Here is an 18,704-nt window from a genome sequence, read left to right on the forward strand (position 1 = left end):
GCAACTTAAAATATCACCATAATGCATTAGTAAATGTAGCTCATCAGGCAAAATGACATCCAGTCCTAACATACATGTCAACCAAGTTAACCTCATGAATTGAGACACAGTTTCATCAGCTGTATTGAGGTATGATCAACATTTGATGTAAATAGCCATGATATGTGACGCGATCAAGCAAAATCAGTCGGAAATATTAAATTTTCAGTTTCTTATATGATAGTAACAAACATTTACAAAGCTGTATTTTGCAGAAAACCTCAATGAAATTGAACAACCAATTCCAAAGATATGAGCAATTAAAGAGTTTCCAAAACAATAGGAAACAAAAGAAAATATTTATTTTGTTTGGCTATATCTCAAAATCAATATTTCCAAGTTCCGACTGATTGTGCTTGAGCGCATCACATATGCTTGCAGGTAGATGTTGGTGTGTCATTTATAATAAACAAATGAGGAATTATTAGGGAATCAACACAATTGGTAAACTTTGGTAACATATTCCTCACTATGCTATGACTGAACTGAATTATTACATTAATTATAATTGTTCGTGTTACAAAGTCTTAAAACAATATTGCAACCACTCTAATTAATTATACCACTTTCAACTAAACAAGAGAAATTAAAACTCCTAAATATATAATAGAAAGACAAGACCCACAAAATGCTAATACCAATCACCCAGAACTAACAAAATCACTCAAGTCAAAGTGACATGGGCCACGAGTAAAGTAATTTCTTAATTGACTGTTAATTACAGGTGTTTCCAAGGAGATCCATTTGCTTGATGAATACTTGGAAACCTGTCTCGTTTTTAAAATATTAATATTTTGCTGATGCCAATTAAAAAAGGTGGTTGTCTATTTTAAAGATATTAATATTTACTTCTAATGACACTTTAAGCCGGCTGTAAATATCAATATGACAATTAAGGAGGCTGTTAATGGTGGTAGCCATACAATGAGTTTGATACAGATCAATCTGGACTAATGTAGTATGGCCTAGTGAGTGGGGAAGGGGGTTCATTTTCTTTTTTTGGTAAGAGGCGCAGGGAATGGTTTTCAAAGGGTTTCTGCAAGAAATGAGAACAATGGAGTCATGTTGAAATGATTCAAAATGCAAGTTTCTGAAATTGAAGCTTTAAAATCAAAAGCTGCATAGCTAAAAATCCAATATTTCCACAAAATTCTTCCTTTGGAGTGACAAATTTAAGATTTTTAACAAGATTTTGTAAACTAGGAACTATCTATGTAAAGCTATGTGGATTTGAGGTCCTGGAGCATGCTGATCTAGTAGTAGTGGTTTGGATGAACTTCCAGAGAGGCCAGAACTGGTGGCTGCATACTGCACACATAACAAGGGAGTATCCCCATCACTCACACTACAAATTGTGTCCATCGCTATGGAGTGCAGGTGATTCAAAGAGCTGAAACTACATCAATCTGCAGATCATGCCCATTACTTATCATCACAACATGAATGCACGACTGCACGTGTCTTGTTCTTCACAACATACCTCATTTGGATCTGGACTGGATCGGTCTGGATTAAGAAGTCTCATCTAAATAGCCTCAAATATGAATACTTAGTGACCTGTGACACTTAGCAAGTGCCATTAATGACAGGACGGTTGCTACAAATACAATATTTTTCTTAACTAAATGATACTTTTTAATAAAATCTATTTGCTGAGTAAATAATCATTGTTATGCTTTTTATTTGTGAAACTTCAAGCATAGTGTTTTATTGATATTAAAAATGGCTTTCAAATAGATATGATATGGTCTACTACATCGACGTGGTCATTTTTAATCCCATTAGAAAAACCGCCACTGGTCAAGTGAAGTGGTCATAATTATGACTGTTCATTTGCCATATGTAAGTGTTTAATTAGAAGTATGCTACCTGTTACATTTGAAATGCACTATTAGACTGTTTTTCTCATGGTGTACTTGTACTGTTTAATTGAAGTGACTATGGTGAATATCTATGTATCAATACAATTTTGTTCTAAATGAATTTAAGGAAATTATAAGAAAAAAGAAACAAAGTATAATTTACAAACATTGTCTTTCTCTCCCCCTTCTAATCTTTGAACTCTGTGAGAAGAAAACATGCAGTGCCTCACATAATACTGGATAGACGTATGTTATACAGTCAGTTGCCCTGGAAATATAGAATCTGGCATTATGTGTGAGACTCAGGCCCTGTCTTTTCAGGAGTGCGAGTGCGATCGCACCCCTCCGCACTCCTAAAAAAATTGTGTTAATGTGTTGAGGACTGTGATTTTTAGCACTCCTAAATGTCTTGAGGAGTGTGATTTGTAGCACTCCTAGATATCTTAAAAGACAAGGCCTGGAGACTATGCCAATCCAATAATTCCAATCCTAATCTTTAAACCTAGCCCTTAACTAAGAGCCTTAACATTACTATGGCACTCTTTTACCAAAGTCTTGCAGTCTTTCAAAATGAAACTCTACATTTTACTGTGCATGGGTTTTACCGTATCACATGCAACCTGCCTGGTCAGTGCCTCACAAAACATGCATTGTATACAATCTCCAGCAGAAAATATTAATAATAATGCAATATTGCTTTACAAAATGTGGAAAATAATCTTGTGGTTTGATAAAGGCACAACACCGATTCATTTCCTCTGTTGACAAATACAACAATGGTTGACGATGATTACATGAAATGAAACAGGGTGTCTTACTATGTGAGGTGCGAATGAAAAGTCATCAACTCCGCGACCGGTACCACAACCAATCACCAGAGAAAAAATTAATTATTTCTTGAATTGTAATCAAGGAAATCAAAATAGCAATAATGAAATTCCATGACACAAGTTGGGAAGTATTTCATTTTTCATCATATTTTGTCCTTCCTTTGGACATCTACAAGGGACTATTCTATTTAAAATCCACACCCCCTGTGTAAGATTTCACTGCCATCTCATATTCGAGCTGAAAATTGATCAAATCTGAATTTTGCATAATTTGGCTTAATATAAGACTATTTTGTTTGGAATTCCAAAATCGTCCACAACTTTTTTGCTTATTATGGATGAAAATGATTGGATTTGGAATAATTTAGACTGTAAAATATGGTTGAAATTGCAAAATCTTCCAAAGTGGGAGTGTGGTTTTCAACTGAGACAGCCCAATGGTAGGAGTTTCTGTGTAATCACATGTGACTGTAAAATATTATATATTTTCTTTACTTAAATTTCCCTACTCTTTAACGTGGAGCTATAATTATATAATGTCTCCCGATTCTTTTGCTGCATAAAGTTAAATAACACAAGTAAAACCAAATTGTTTTATAATCATTTATACATTTGGATTAAAGTGAAAATTTTCACTAAAGCATATAATTAAAAACCCATCAGCAATGATTTAAATTCAACATCCATCCATCAATTACAATATGCCATTTAAAGGGAACTAAAGAAATAATTATAATTTATTGCATGCCATGCCATGTTAATGTCTATACTGCACTTTTGGGCGTAGTTCAAGTTGTTTGGTAAACTTGCAATGACATTGTATCTATACATCTCCATTACTAGGTTTATTTTTGTTGAGTTGTTTTTTGTAAAAACAACCTGCAAATGGGTGAATTTATTTGTTGAATTCTGATATCAAATATGACATGAAGATTGATCAATCAGTATTCACTTAAAACAATGGAAGGGTTTTGACAAAACAATGTCTTTTAATAAAACAAAATTTATGTCATATAAATAAATAAACTGCAAATTTTCCATAGGTTAACAAAATGACAGCATATTTGAGAAACTGAAAAACCAAGGATGTCTTTCAAAACTGATTTATTTCTAAAAATCTGAGGTTCCTATGATGTATTAAAACGTTGCTAAAAACACCACTTTTCCGAGTCAAAATGTTATATCTTAAGTGCCCTGATACAAAATATGTTCACAGATACCATAGAACAGAGTCAGGATATATCGCTAGTTTTTAATGCTATTAATTTAATTGAAAGCGTATTCTTCCTGGCTGTGTAACATGTCCTTAATATCCGATAGCCAATTAGATTTCTTTTCTTACTCCTTGCCTGATGCAGAAGCATTTAAGAAATTGAACGAGGTGAGAGGCAATGCAGATAGGAGCCCTACGTGCAATACAATCGAGCAAAACGAGTCCTAAGTTGGGCAAATCTAATTTCAGATTGTCTCGTGTTTTGAACAACCTATACCACAATCAACTATTAGATGGAACCACATCAAATTTTAGATTTAAATTCTTAAAATGTGAGTCATTTTTAACTCCTTTTGCGTTGAGAAGTGAAAATGTCATACTTATTGATGAAATTGGTGTCTAATATTCATAAGCTTCTCACATATGTACCATTTATAGTTGATCACAAGATATGTGATGCCATCATGCAAATAAGTGTAGTACATTCAATTTTAATTTATCTGTGACACTCTCATGGCTTACACTTCAAAAGACTAAATTTGGTTGAGAGCCTGATCCAAATTGGACTTCAACTCCTGACACATATGAGCATTCAACATAGACTTTGACAATGGAAAACAATACAAAGAAACATGGAAATGTCCATCTTGCTTTTGACAAATATCTCAAAATCATTTTGAACAACAATCGTTTCAGCCATGCTCTAACCCATCAAAACTAAATGACTGCACTGCCTTCAATCAGTAAAGCAGACAAATTGGAGTTTAAAAACCAAGCATTTTACGGTATGGTAATTTTTACAAAATACCGTGGAAAGAGTTTGATGACGAACAATTCACAGAAAGTGGTTGCTGCAGATTACCCATGTATGCCATCATGCCTGAAGATTAGACTTTTTCCAAGTCTCAGCAATGATACAGTGATTACAGTCACCAACAATAGATGAGTGTTGTAAGTGGTGCTTGCTATGGTAAACTATCTGACTTTTGAAAATTTGACTGTTAGCAAGCATACATGTATGTGTAGCAAAACAACCAAAGAAGTCAAGTTAATTTCTTACTTCTTCAATCTCTTTTTACCACAATGTGAGATGTTTTTCCCTAATGAATAAATAAATACAAACAAAACAAATCAAAGAAAAAAAAACTAAGAAAAACAAACAAAAACCTTCATTTTACACCTTTCAGGTAAAAGTCATAAGTACTCATTTTAATTTTATAGCTTTGTTTGTTTAAAATGGTAAAACGCCAAATGCATGTTTCACAATGAATTCATATTCAGTGATTCTGTCAACAGTTGCCGTCCATCTTAGAAACTAAATATAAATGTTCTCCGAAAGTATTGTGCTAAAATGTCCTAAGCTTGATAAAATCAATAACGAAAGGCAGGTTAATTTTGATATCCACTACATGGAAATCAGCACTGCTACTGGATAAAAAGTCCAAATAATTGTGTGAATTTTATCCCAGAATTAATAATATTAACAAAATCAATATATTATACAAGAGCCCAGAGGGTAGTTTTAAAATATTGCCATTTTTAAATAAGAAAGACTTGACACTAGTCTACATGTATGATATGAGAGTAGCTCCTAAAAGGTTCCTGTACTAAATGCGTATGAAATTAGATTTGATGGCATATAATACCGGCTGAAACTCGTAACCCAAGACACGCAGAAGCGGTCTGGTAACGGTGGGTCAATACTTCAACTCACTTAGCTAGGTCAAAATGTTGTCACCGATTGTCAACAACATAACCAAACTTGCTCTGTAAACAGTAAACAACTTTGAAAAGCATTATCATATAACTGGTGCTCTGACATAGCAGGTTTGTGCAAGCAATGGTCTGGTACCTGGGCATGAGCTGGTACTATGTCTGTCTACATTCTAGATGAGACGATGTTAGGCATGGCAGTTACCGCTGTAGTATGTCTTAATGTTTCTGTGAAAGGTGTTTTTAGCTTCAATCGCAGATTTCTAGAAACACGTTAAAATTGCATTTGACGGTAAGTCATGTGTCCTGTATGATCGCATATAATTTGCATATATGAAAATTGAACAAAAAATGGCAGAAATTTTTCTTGTATGGCGACTGAATACCAAAGCACACAGTCCGCACTTGGATTACTTTGTGCATGGTCCTCCTCATTTGACGACATACACATGTGGGTGTGTGTGCACGCAAGGAACAGCAACAAAGGCACATTCATGAGTATTCCTTCAAATAATTGTAAATCTATGACTTTGTTATACATGCAAATCCTGCTAGCACAGAAACATACCATATAATATAAGATTATGACCACCAATTTCGTAAACTTAATCAAAATTTGACACTTGCTTTCTACTTTTTATATGCATCCATAAATTGTGAACTACTAGAGACAAAACTACCAATGAGTCTAGTATACCCAAACGGCACAGCCAACCACACCCACCTATCACCGAAACTATACATAAACCATTTCACGGAAAGAGAAGCATATAAATTACGTCAGCGATTTTATGACAGGGAACCGACACTAAAAATCCACTTAATGCATCTATTACAGGCTGGTATCACTCATTAACTTGCATAAAACGTAATAACGGCAATAAAAGCCTAAACATGTTCATTACAGGGATGCAACGGGTAAGCTTAAGCAAAATGGATGACTATGGTCTATCTTTGGTGCCTTAATAAATATTCAGCCATCTAGCTTACTCCACATGAAAGTTGGGTACTGTTGTCAGGTCAGAACTAAAAGTTTGTACACATTTTTGAAAATTGCAAAGAGGAGAACAGGGAGAGAAAGAGAGAGAGAAAAGATGAGAAAGAGAGAAAGTAATATATTAAACTCAAGAATCTGTACAATGTAAGAGAGGGGAGAAGAAAGAGGAGGAGAAAAGGGAGAGAAAGTGAGAGGCAAGATGAGAAAGAGAGAAAGTAATAAACTGTATTAAACTCAAGAATCTGTACAATGTTCTTTTTGAGTTAGCTTTCTAGACAAGAAATCATGCCATACTTGAGCATAGATCTCATCGGCTCATCTTTCCCACATTCCATTTCTATTGGCCTAGATACAAGCAAATCTTCCTGCTGCAATGATATCATATCTATTTTCCTTGCTTTTAAAAGTCACCGGGGGAGGTTGATTCCCCCGGCACAGTTACTCAGAGTAACATTCCCCTATCTCCAAACTTGCAACATAATACGCGCAGATGACGAGCGATACCACTTGCGCAAATTTGGTGGGGAAATCGGCACCGGGATAGATAGCATCGTGCCTTGGTCACTGACACTAATATTTGTACGCTGCACAGCATTGTCAATGACCTCTTCTATGGAGATTGCTTTGGACTGTGATAATATCGGAGTTGAGGTAGGTCCGCACTTGGGAAAAAAGGACTTGTTTCCACTTCGGTGGATACGTGTTTAGAGGATGGAGAATTATCTGTTGTGGTGTGGTACTGCATAGTAGTGATGGTGTCAATCTTGTTGTTTTTAAACACGCAAACCACAAAAACTGATGAACAATGTTACAAGTAGCAATAACTCTTCTGTATTTTCTTCAGTTTATTTTTCGTTTCGCTCCCAAATTGACTGAAGACGGAGTTCAAGACAAACAGACAGACACAATGGAGTAAAAATGGACATATTTAGGAAGACAAAGACAAGAAGAAATTAAGATAAACAAAAACAAATAGGCAGAGCTACAGTAACGTAACACAGCAGCTATGACAGATACACACAGATACCCCACACCATAAAACCCCCACCCACATAGATATCCCCACACCCTAAAACCTCCACCCACACAGATATCCCCACACCCTAAAACCCCCACCAACACATATCCCCACATTCACACACAAAACAGGTTCAAGTTGATGATTCATGTACACATTAATAAAATCCCTGAAAAAAAACATGAAAAAGAAAAACATACAACACTACAATGAAAACAAGCAAAGCGATTAGCTCCGAAAAGCACCATTAAAATACCCTGTGGTTGGTGTGAAAACACAATACATGTAACACAAGCCTACAACATGATAAATGGATAGTTTCTTCTATTGGGCAATTATCTAGTCGCTCCAACACCTTGTTAATGGACTCACTCTTTATTCACAATGAATTTGCTATCTTTGTGTTGCATGAATATGATCGAGTTATCGCCCTAAGGCTTTCTATTCAAAAAAGCAGAAATTCTTGGGAACTGGGTTCTGAAACTTGGTGACACTAGCGAAGATGACTTTGGTGGTATGTGATGAGCATGGGAAAATTTAAAAAAGAATTGGTAAAAAAGAAAAGTAAAAGGAAGATGCATTGCAATGTCTCTTTCTGTAGACATTTTGTATTGAGTTAAATAGGGTGAAATATGAAGAAAAGTACAGGCATATTTCACTAAAAATATAATCTATAAGAAACTAATACACAATACAAATATTTGTGTTTGTAGGAACTGACATATAAATGGATAAAATGGATTGGCGGGATGAGAGAAACAAAAAAAAATGAAAACATATAAAGAAAGACAAATGATAAAGTACAATACACATGACGCTTAGAATAATAAAATATAAAAGAATATTTGAAATTACTTCTTGATGACATAATGCATATAAGGATGGCTAAAATGAAAACTGGATGGATGGCTAAATGGATGATGGATAATTGGCATAAAGAAGATGGATTAATAATTGGTCTTATGATGATGCACGGCCCAAGTACAATGTCATTCTAGCTAGTAAATTAACTATGTCCATGATATGAGCAAACTCACCTCATAAGTTACATATTGCATTAAGATGTTAACCACATAAATACTATGATGTATACTAATATGAATGTCTTCACATGCTTATTTCAATTATGTCTCAAAAACTAAATTGTTTGATTGGCATAACATAACAAAAATTAGGTAGGTTAGGATTTTTTACTTTGTAAGCTGTAAATTGCGTTCGATAAAGGCATTGTCCACTTTTTTTCTTATTTTTTTAAAAATTATTTAAATTTTTTTAATTTCTCTATTTTGTATTTTAATTAATTATTTTTATGGCAAAAAAAGTCTAGAGTCGGGCCTACTTTTAGGGTGGGTCGGGTTACAACAATCATACAATTCTAAAACTGTTCACAATTGCAAAAACTGTTGAAAACTTGTAACATGGTCAAAGAAAACTGTTAGTTGCATCAAGTACTTGGTTCCCATCACCTACATAAGGTTTATTATTTCAAAGCAACAATCTAATACATGTTACTCATTAGAATGCATTAAAAAATGATGCATGACTTCTAAATTTTTATTTTTATCAAAACTTTGTTTCCATATTAACTTTGAAATCTCTCGTCTACACATGTACATTTGTGTATAATGCACCGACCACAAAACTACAAATATAAAAAGCGAGGGTATCAACGGTAAAAGTTCTAAAAATACCCATAACAAATGCATCCAATGCGCAGGATAAGTGATAGACATATTGTTTTGCTAGCTCCTTTTCTTCCTGAATTCTCAGAAGAGAGTATTTCACAATGTTTGCCGGCGACGCCCCATGGGAGCTCATTCTACATGCATTTGCACTTCTTCTGTTTCAAATTGATGACGACTGTATCATCCATTATCCCTCCTGCTTTGTTTTCTTATCAAGAGACATGTACATGTCAGTTTATGTATCATTATCAGCAGAAAAGATACATGAAATTTTACATAAAACGTTCTTCTATTTCTTCAAAATATACTTGGTTTGTTATATCTGATATGATGTGCAAATAATGCATGTCATAATACCAAAATGCCAACCATGATATTGTCAATAACATTATGCTTTTAACCAATGCAAATATAAAAATGGATCGATGACGACTCAGGTGTTCTTCCTCTCGTTTTCTAGACGATCCCTATTCGTATGTAAACCCCTGCGCCGTGCTCTTGCTGTATCTGGTAAGAATCGCAAATTGTCGCATAAGTATAAGAAAGTCATATTTATGTAGGGACACAATAGCTGCTGGGTGTGAAATCTCTTCACAACACACATACCTCTCATATTCTGCTATTCCTGGCTTGAAATGACGCTCAATAAGATATTATTAAGTATGGCTAAAAAGAAATAAGTTTGTTTCCTGCAAACTGCCTGCATCTTGCTATGGAGATACCATTTTGCGCATTTTGCTTTTTTTTACAAGATATCCAGCAAACAATATTTTCATGAGAAAAAAAATATCTGGGAAAAATATTCTGACAAATCATTGAATTTATATTGGGATTTATAGGTGAATAAAATCAATCTTTAGTTTCCTAAAACTGTTTCTTAGGCTACCACACTTAATTCACCATAATGCAAGTGCTATGGCAACTGAAATCGTACAAGTATTCAAAATTAGTATTTCTGTAAGCTTTTCTCCTAAAGACACATTTCCTGAAACATTCCACTCCCTGAAATCTAGAAATTTACTGAAAATTATTATCCCTGGTGCACACTTTAAACAACATTTTACATTTACCCTAGGAGGGAAAAATAACACGATGGAACCCCATGATTTTTGCAAGTCTTCTTTTTAAAACAATTCATTTGATGCATGGGACAATATATTAGAGAGCAGCCTTTACTTTTCTATGCAGTTATGACTTTTTTGCATCCATTAGGACAAAATGCTTTTAGTGGCTGGTGTGTTGGCCTGGCCGGCCAAGCCTGTGACGTAGGTAGATAGGTAGGCAAGTATTGATGGGTGGTGCATTAGTCTGGCCTTGCCTGGATGGATGCATGGATGGACAGCCTGCCTGGATAGCTAACCTACTGACTTGGCTAGCTGACTGGCTACAGGAAGAGAATGATGGATGACTAACACAAGAGGGCAGACTTCAATGTTAACAGACAGTCTCACTATATGAGTAGGTTTTCCTCTATCAGATTACCATGTTGTATTTCTGCCACTTCCAACATAGAAAGACAGGCATTAACACTGGTGAAAAACCTTAATTAGAACAGTACATACAAATCTTTGAATCCCACTTGTGTATTCACATAATGGCAACCAAGGCACATCACAAAAGTTTAAACCCCATTTTCATTTCATCTCACTTTCCTGGTACTAGCATGACATTTCAGTCCATTGGTATAGCTTCAAACTAATGTTACTTCAGGAACCATATCATCACTTCAGGAAACCCTGACATACAGACCTTGAAATACAGTGATCTTGTTGCATACTATTGCAATACTCTTGATTTGTTCTTTCCATCTTGACAATGGTTGGGGTTTGGATCAACAAAAACACACCCAATGTTCCTCACTTACTGATTGTTTTTTTATTTTCCCAATATAAGATTGCAGATGCTTGTTATTTTGAAATCGTAATAATAGCATTACAAAATTTTGTGAAAATAAAAAAAGCAATTTCTGATTAAATATTGTCTTGTTATTAATTAATGATACAATGTAAATGAGTAATAACTTATGTTGGTACTGGACTGAGCAAGTTTAGGAAAATTACTCTACATGTTGCTTATGTGCAGATTTTTTTATGTGACCGACTAAATATTTAATAATAAAAAACAAACTCTTACAATAACTATTCATTTCAACCACAAGATGACCTGTTTTCATTATGATAAAATTGTATTAAAGAAGTAGACATGTATTGCTAGAAGCACACACCGCTGTGCCAAATACACCACCGCATATTCTTCTATTTTACCACTGTCATCACCGTGGACATATGATGACCATAGTAAACTGTTTGTTGTGACAGGTATTAGCCGGTTACCATAGCAACAGCTTTCCATTATTGTATTAGATGATAGATCAGTTGTACCATATCATGTTAAGCCCTGTGACAAATGAGGGCTCACTTGCATAATACATACCATTGTCATTTCTACCACTGTTCTCACGTAAAGCTGAACCACACATCAGTCAAACAACAATATAATTCAACAATTTTGGTGTTTTAAGTGAGTGGGAGGTGCTCTAATTTTGATTTGAAAAGTAAATTTTATGGTCTTCTTTTTGTGCAAGCTCATACAGTAACATAATTTTTTTCTTAACGCAAATCCTTGGTACGTGCAGATTTTGTGTTACATTGTTAAAATGTACTGCTCTAAATATATCAATAAACACCAACCTACACATGAACAAAAGACAACAATAATATATACATATTGGTAGAAATAATGAATACAATGCATGTCACCTTCAAAGTAACATAATGCAACATATAACAATGCAACATAATAAAACATATATTTGAAAAGATAAGCATATACTTAGTTTAAGTAGCAGTAGATTTCAGCTTGGCTTGAAAATGTTATCAGCACATGATTTGAAATGGTTTCTTATTTAATAAAAAAGATTTAAAAGATGACTGTTTGAATTGAATATTTTGTGCATTGTTGGGTATAGTCCAGTCATCCATTACTATTTTGGAATGTCTGCTTGTTTCTTCATTCAAACTACATTGAGCAGAACTAACAAAAGAACAATGATGGAACATCTTCATACAAATAAAACACAATTGTGGTTTAATGTTATGCTGACATATGTAGGCCATACAGGGTTTGAAATCATTTACCAAACCATGTTGCAAACTTTATTAAAGTTTGGTGCAGTATTGATTACAGATGCACACAAATAACAATTATATCACCAATCTTTAAGAAAGATGTAGTGTAATTTTGCATTCCGATTTCTAAAATTGTATTGCAAATTCAGGAGTGTAAATTGCACTGCAATACAACTTATATTATGTAAGGGAAATCTAGTATATTGAATTGCCCTTCGTGGGAACCAAATGGTCTACTTCCGTCATAGTTTGGTTAAGGATAACTGCCATATTGGCACATGAGCACCATAAAGGTCTGTTTATGTAGTGTTCACTTTGACCAAGTTTGGCAGACTCATGGGTGAAAGAAGCCAGATGAGCACTATTTACCCCAATCCATTGTGCAGCAAGCTGACATGACAAATTCTGATTCTTCTGGTCTATTGAATTACATATTTCTGCCATCAAATACATTTGCAGTTTGTATATTGCTCAAATATCATATGCTACTCACCTCTTGCCTTGGCTGCTGTGGGGAGGAGTTTGGCCTTTTCCTGCTCCAGAAGTTTTTCCTACAATGAAATGAGATTCAGACAAAGGCTCAGAACAAACTTGTATTTGGAAACCAAGACTGAATGCATTTAATTTTAAAAGAAAAGGAAATTCTTCTCCATTGCACAGTAATTGATATTACTTTATGGACAGGTTTCATAGATAAAAATATGATAAGAAAACCTTAAACATCCAATATCAGTAAAAGTTCTGAATGTTTTTGGAACATGACTTAAATTTATTTTCATTAAATTTATACTGCTGGTAACACCATGCCAAATATTAATTGTTATTTTATCATCATTGGCATTTTTGACCCATAGTTTGGAGCTAATGAAACATGTTCTGACCAACAGGTTGAGATACCCCTGGCTTATCCTCCCATCCCTGGCTTTATACCCACATGGATACCAATACACATAGCCATGATACTGATCATGAAGTCATGTGACTATGAAGGCATGTATTGATATCTGTTCAAGCTTCAGGGTACTGACTGCACTGGCTTTCAGAAAAGAACGGCACTCGCTTGCTTTGATCAACGGAAGCGCCCTGTTAATGAGCAACATGCACGGAGCTTTATATTCCCTTCAGGAACACTGCTAAGGCAGTTCTGTGCCGATCAATGCTTTAACGCGTATATCGGCCTATCAGATTATCTGTGTATTGTTACAATTGTGAGATGATTGAATTGGCCAATCTGTGTATGATCTCAAAATCTGTGAAAGCTCTCAAAATGTAAACAAGTGCAAAATTTTGTTGAGAGAACTTACCTCAATGAAAGTTGCCAACAGTGAACAGCTCATCTCCTGTTCCAGAATCACCTTGTTATCCATATTGTCATAGCAACATGCTATCAGAGTTGGGAAGAGAATGACCATCAAGCGTGGATCACTGAAATACTGGAATGGTAGGCCGCATAGCTGCTGCAGCAGGGTGGGAGTCTTCCCGGATTGCACAAGGACCTGAAATAAAATGATGACCAAAAATATGTTCATTTTGGCATATATGTAGTGTAGTAACATGGATCACATAACAACAACCGCATCGCTACAGGTAGATGTTGCAAACTTAATAACCGGTTATTATTTTACTAAACTGTTGTAGAAGTTTGTGTCACACAAGCTCAAACTGGCTATTCGGTGACCGACATGAGAATCAAGAAATGTTTCAATACAATTTTATTATTATAATTTTCTTCGTTTTAATTTTTCTTTTTTGTTCTGTGCAGTTCTGCACACCACAAAATGATAAATATATTTTTGTATTTTTAATTAGTGCAGTTTTAAGTGTCCGTCAAACACATAAAGTCGGTCAAATGGTGTATCACAATTTTGCGCTACACTTTGAAAGTTATACCACAAGAGGCCAATTTTGGCGTGCAAATTACGATGAGATACAGTTTATTTTGAATGCTGTATGTAAGTTTGCATAGTCATAGGTTTATGTCCTGGTAGTGTCGTTTTGTTGCATGTCTTTGCAAATGCTTCTCTTTTATTGAATCTCGGCATTGTGGTGAAAATCTTTTTTAAAATCTTGGTGGCAGTCTTACTGTGTTGCATACATACAGCCATGTACCTCTACTGTCTCTCTCCACCTTGATGTATATACGGGTGACTACTGTATCATGTTATATAGGTAGTTAACTACCATGCGCCTTACCTGGTTATCATTATTATGAATAGTGAAATATCCCACAATGAGTATGACTTCATGTAGTAAGTCTTCACATACTGGGTAGTGACTACTGTACCATATCAGATACGTAGCTAACTACAATGCGCCTTACCTGGTTATCATTATTATGAATAGTGAAATATCCCACAATGAGTATGACTTCATGTAGTAAGTCTTCACATACTGGGTAGTGACTGCTATACCATATCAGATACGTAGCTAACTACAATGCGCCTTACCTGGTTATCATTATTATGAATAGTGAAATATCCCACAATGAGTATGACTTCATGTAGTAAGTCTTCACATACTGGGTAGTGACTACTGTACCATATCAGATAGGTAGCTAACTACAATGCGCCTTACCTGGTTATCATTATTATGAATAGTGAAATATCCCACAATGAGTATGACTTCATGTAATAAGTCTTCACATACTGGGTAGTGACTGCTATACCATATCAGATACGTAGTTAACTACCATGCTCCTTACCTGGTTATCATTATTATGAATAGTGAAATATCCCACAATGAGTATGACTTCATGTAGTAAGTCTTCACATACTGGGTAGTGACTGCTGTACCATATCAGATAGGTAGTTAACTACCATGCGCCTTACCTGGTTATCATTATTATGAATAGTGAAATATCCCACAATGAGTATGACTTCATGTAGTAAGTCTTCACATACTGGGTAGTGACTGCTGTACCATATCAGATAGGTAGTTAACTACCATGCGCCTTACCTGGTTATCATTATTATGAATAGTGAAATATCCCACAATGAGTATGACTTCATGTAGTAAGTCTTCACATACTGGGTAGTGACTGCTGTACCATATCAGATACATAGCTAACTACCATGCACCTTACCTGGTTATCATTATTATGAATAGTGAAATATCCCACAATGAGTATGACTTCATGTAGTAAGTCTTCACATACTGGGTAGTGACTACTGTACCATATCAGATACGTAGCTAACTACCATGCGCCTTACCTGGTTATCATTATTATGAATAGTGAAATATCCCACAATGAGTATGACTTCATGTAGTAAGTCTTCACATACTGGGTAGTGACTGCTATACCATATCAGATACGTAGCTAACTACCATGTGCCTTACCTGGTTATCATTATTATGAATAGTGAAATATCCCACAATGAGTATGACTTCATGTAGTAAGTCTTCACATACTGGGTAGTGACTGCTGTACCATATCAGATAGGTAGTTAACTACCATGCGCCTTACCTGGTTATCATTATTATGAATAGTGAAATATCCCACAATGAGTATGACTTCATGTAGTAAGTCTTCACATACTGGGTAGTGACTGCTATACCATATCAGATAGGTAGCTATATGACGAAACTCCAGAGATATTCCTTCACCACCTAGCGCACTCTGTAAGAATGAAAGAAAATTGTGTGTTAAAAAACAAGATGAAATTGGTAATGGCTGACAGCTTGTTTTCTTTGCAATTTGATTTTTTGTCTATACACCAATCCGAGAAGCGTTTACTGTATTTGGCCCTCTATTGACGGCAACACAGATGTACCAGAGCGGGAGATTTAATTCGTAATTCAATACTCATGATTGTGTATTCTATTACCTCCACGACCCATTATTCAAAATCGCGCACTGTGATTTGTTGAAACGCGTCACGTGAGAGCCCATTATTCTGCAATAATGGGTCGAAAGCGCAGTATACATTCTACGCACAGCATTACGCCTGGTTACGCGTGCAATATTTCCGCGATACTCGCTGTCACTTACGCGTACGCGCTCCACCTTGAAGTAAACATCTTAAAATATTTGTGCCAAAAAATGATATTTTCTCTTTAAATTGCACTATTTTCTGGTAATAGAATAGAAATAAAGGGTGCAGCATTATCCTTTACGCATAAATAATGTGTCTCGGCAGTAAAAGCGTTTAAATAATGGGTTCGCTGCGCCTCACCCATTATTTACGCTTTACTGCCTCGGACACATTATTTGGGTGTAAAGGATAATGCATTACCCTTTATTTCTTAATTGAATATCACTGTTGTGTACAATTCCCGGGTACAATTCTGTATAGCACACAATAAATATTGGATGGAACCCCCGACCTCGGGACACCGCAGTTTTACATCGGGGACACCGCAGTAATGGCGAAGTCGGATAGGTGTATACATTAGTACCATTTTGGATTATTATTACAGACTTTCCAACTTTACATATAATCAAATTAAGTAATTCTTGGCCAAACTGGAACACTGTGAACGCTAGTGGCTCCGCGATAAACACACACGAATATAGCGAGGTACAGAAGAAAGTATACACGCGCCTTACACTGCGTACACGCTTAGTACACTACATGGATGCAACGCGCATATTCCAGTTTGGCCAAGAATTACTTAATTTGATTATAGTTTGTGAAATTTACATCTAATTTCCATGGTTAATTTTATTGTCATCATAACAGTCACTATAATTTGTTTCACCTCAAGTTTGGTAGTAGCTTCAGTGCAATTACACACTATTGACATAAGCGTGCTGCAAACCACACTTGCTGGGGTTAGGACATCCAGCACATAGGACATGGGATACTGCAACCAGTGAAAAATGCACCTACATCACTACCAAATTCCAGGTGAAACAATGTACAGCATACACATGCAAAGTAAACACTGTTCTTTATGAGTATTCAAAAGACACTGATGTCCAAAAACAAAGATTTTAACTGTCTTGGTACCTGTAATCATTACAAAATTCCAACATTTTGTTGCTGCTGCAATTTGCAAAAAACCTTGCAACTCAACAATTTTTGTGAGAAGTTCAACAAGAGAGCAGTGAACCAACTTTGATTTACTAACACCATTTCTTGCAACCATCTTACCTGGAACATCTGTAAATCTAGCATGGCTATATTAGTGAGCATCTTGATACCAGCAGTCACCATATTGAGTGTGTGTTCTGGTAGCTCAGGTGGTTTAGCCATGCTATCCCTATCAGGTGAGCCACCATGTAGGAGGATCCCATACAGTAGGGAGATGATTCCCCCTAGCCCTGTAGCTTTGAAGGTGGATAACAGCTGTGTTGGATCATCACGCTTAATTGTGAAGATACCCATGGATCTGTTTATAAGAAAAGGTAATAACAATATTATTATCTCATATGTACTGTTTCCTTCCAAACTGTGAACAAGAATAAAATCCCTAATATTATGCTGAATCGGCTACCTTAACAATTACCTATCTTGATGTCATAAGTGTTATATGTTTAAGTTAACCAACAATTTTCTGGATACATTCTTCTGACCATCAGAGGTCAACATCCGTTGCTACTTCTGGTCAGATGACCCAATCTCCCGCTACCATCAAAACCAACATCAGTCAGCATTGAAGACAAGTGAATGCTGGTCGCAGGCCACCAACCTTCACAATGTAAGTCATGAGAACTTTGTTGTACTTTCTCGATTTCTGGATACATGTTTAAGGTCCAAATTTGTATTCTCTGACTATGGTCACAAAGACTGTGTACATATTAAACAAATTGAGTTCCGTTTTTCTTTGCCTCCGAAGATCCCGCAGACGGTGTGACCCACTCCACATGGCAATAAAGCTTGACAGGTGTCAGCGATGGCTACCAATTCAAGAATACTTACGGATCAAATTTGGTGTTAATGCCAATTTTTCCAACAGACATTGCAATTGCTACACTGCCTGGAAATATGTTTGCAAGGAAGATCCCACACCTCTCCAGTCGGAAAAGCACCCAGATCTATCAAACTCTCCACACCTCTCCAATCGGAAAAGCACTCTCCAATCGGAAAAGCACCCAGATCTATCAAACTCTCCACCACCAAGAACTTTGGCTGCTAGCCCTGGATGGAACATTGGAGCCCCCTCAGAAACGTCAAAGTACCAGACTCACCAACTTTGAATTCTCACAGATTATATGTTGCATGGAGCTGAAGACCAGAGCAGAGCTCCTCGCGTTTGCAAACAGGCAAGAAATGGAAG

At 35.8% G+C, this 18,704-nt stretch overlaps 1 protein-coding gene across 1 annotated transcript in view; it reads right to left on the minus strand.

The window, feature by feature from the left end:
* The window catches only part of LOC140158535 (S phase cyclin A-associated protein in the endoplasmic reticulum-like), a 137,860-nt gene that overhangs the window by 75,905 nt on the left and 43,251 nt on the right, over positions 1-18,704 (minus strand). Inside the window, 4 exon segments of the mRNA XM_072181657.1 lie at positions 12,979-13,036; positions 13,790-13,981; positions 15,949-16,101; positions 17,579-17,816. Coding sequence (XP_072037758.1) covers positions 12,979-13,036; positions 13,790-13,981; positions 15,949-16,101; positions 17,579-17,816 — 641 coding nt within the window.

This window comes from Amphiura filiformis, chromosome 8 (assembly GCF_039555335.1).
Source record: "Amphiura filiformis chromosome 8, Afil_fr2py, whole genome shotgun sequence".
Classification (NCBI taxonomy): domain Eukaryota; kingdom Metazoa; phylum Echinodermata; class Ophiuroidea; order Amphilepidida; family Amphiuridae; genus Amphiura; species Amphiura filiformis.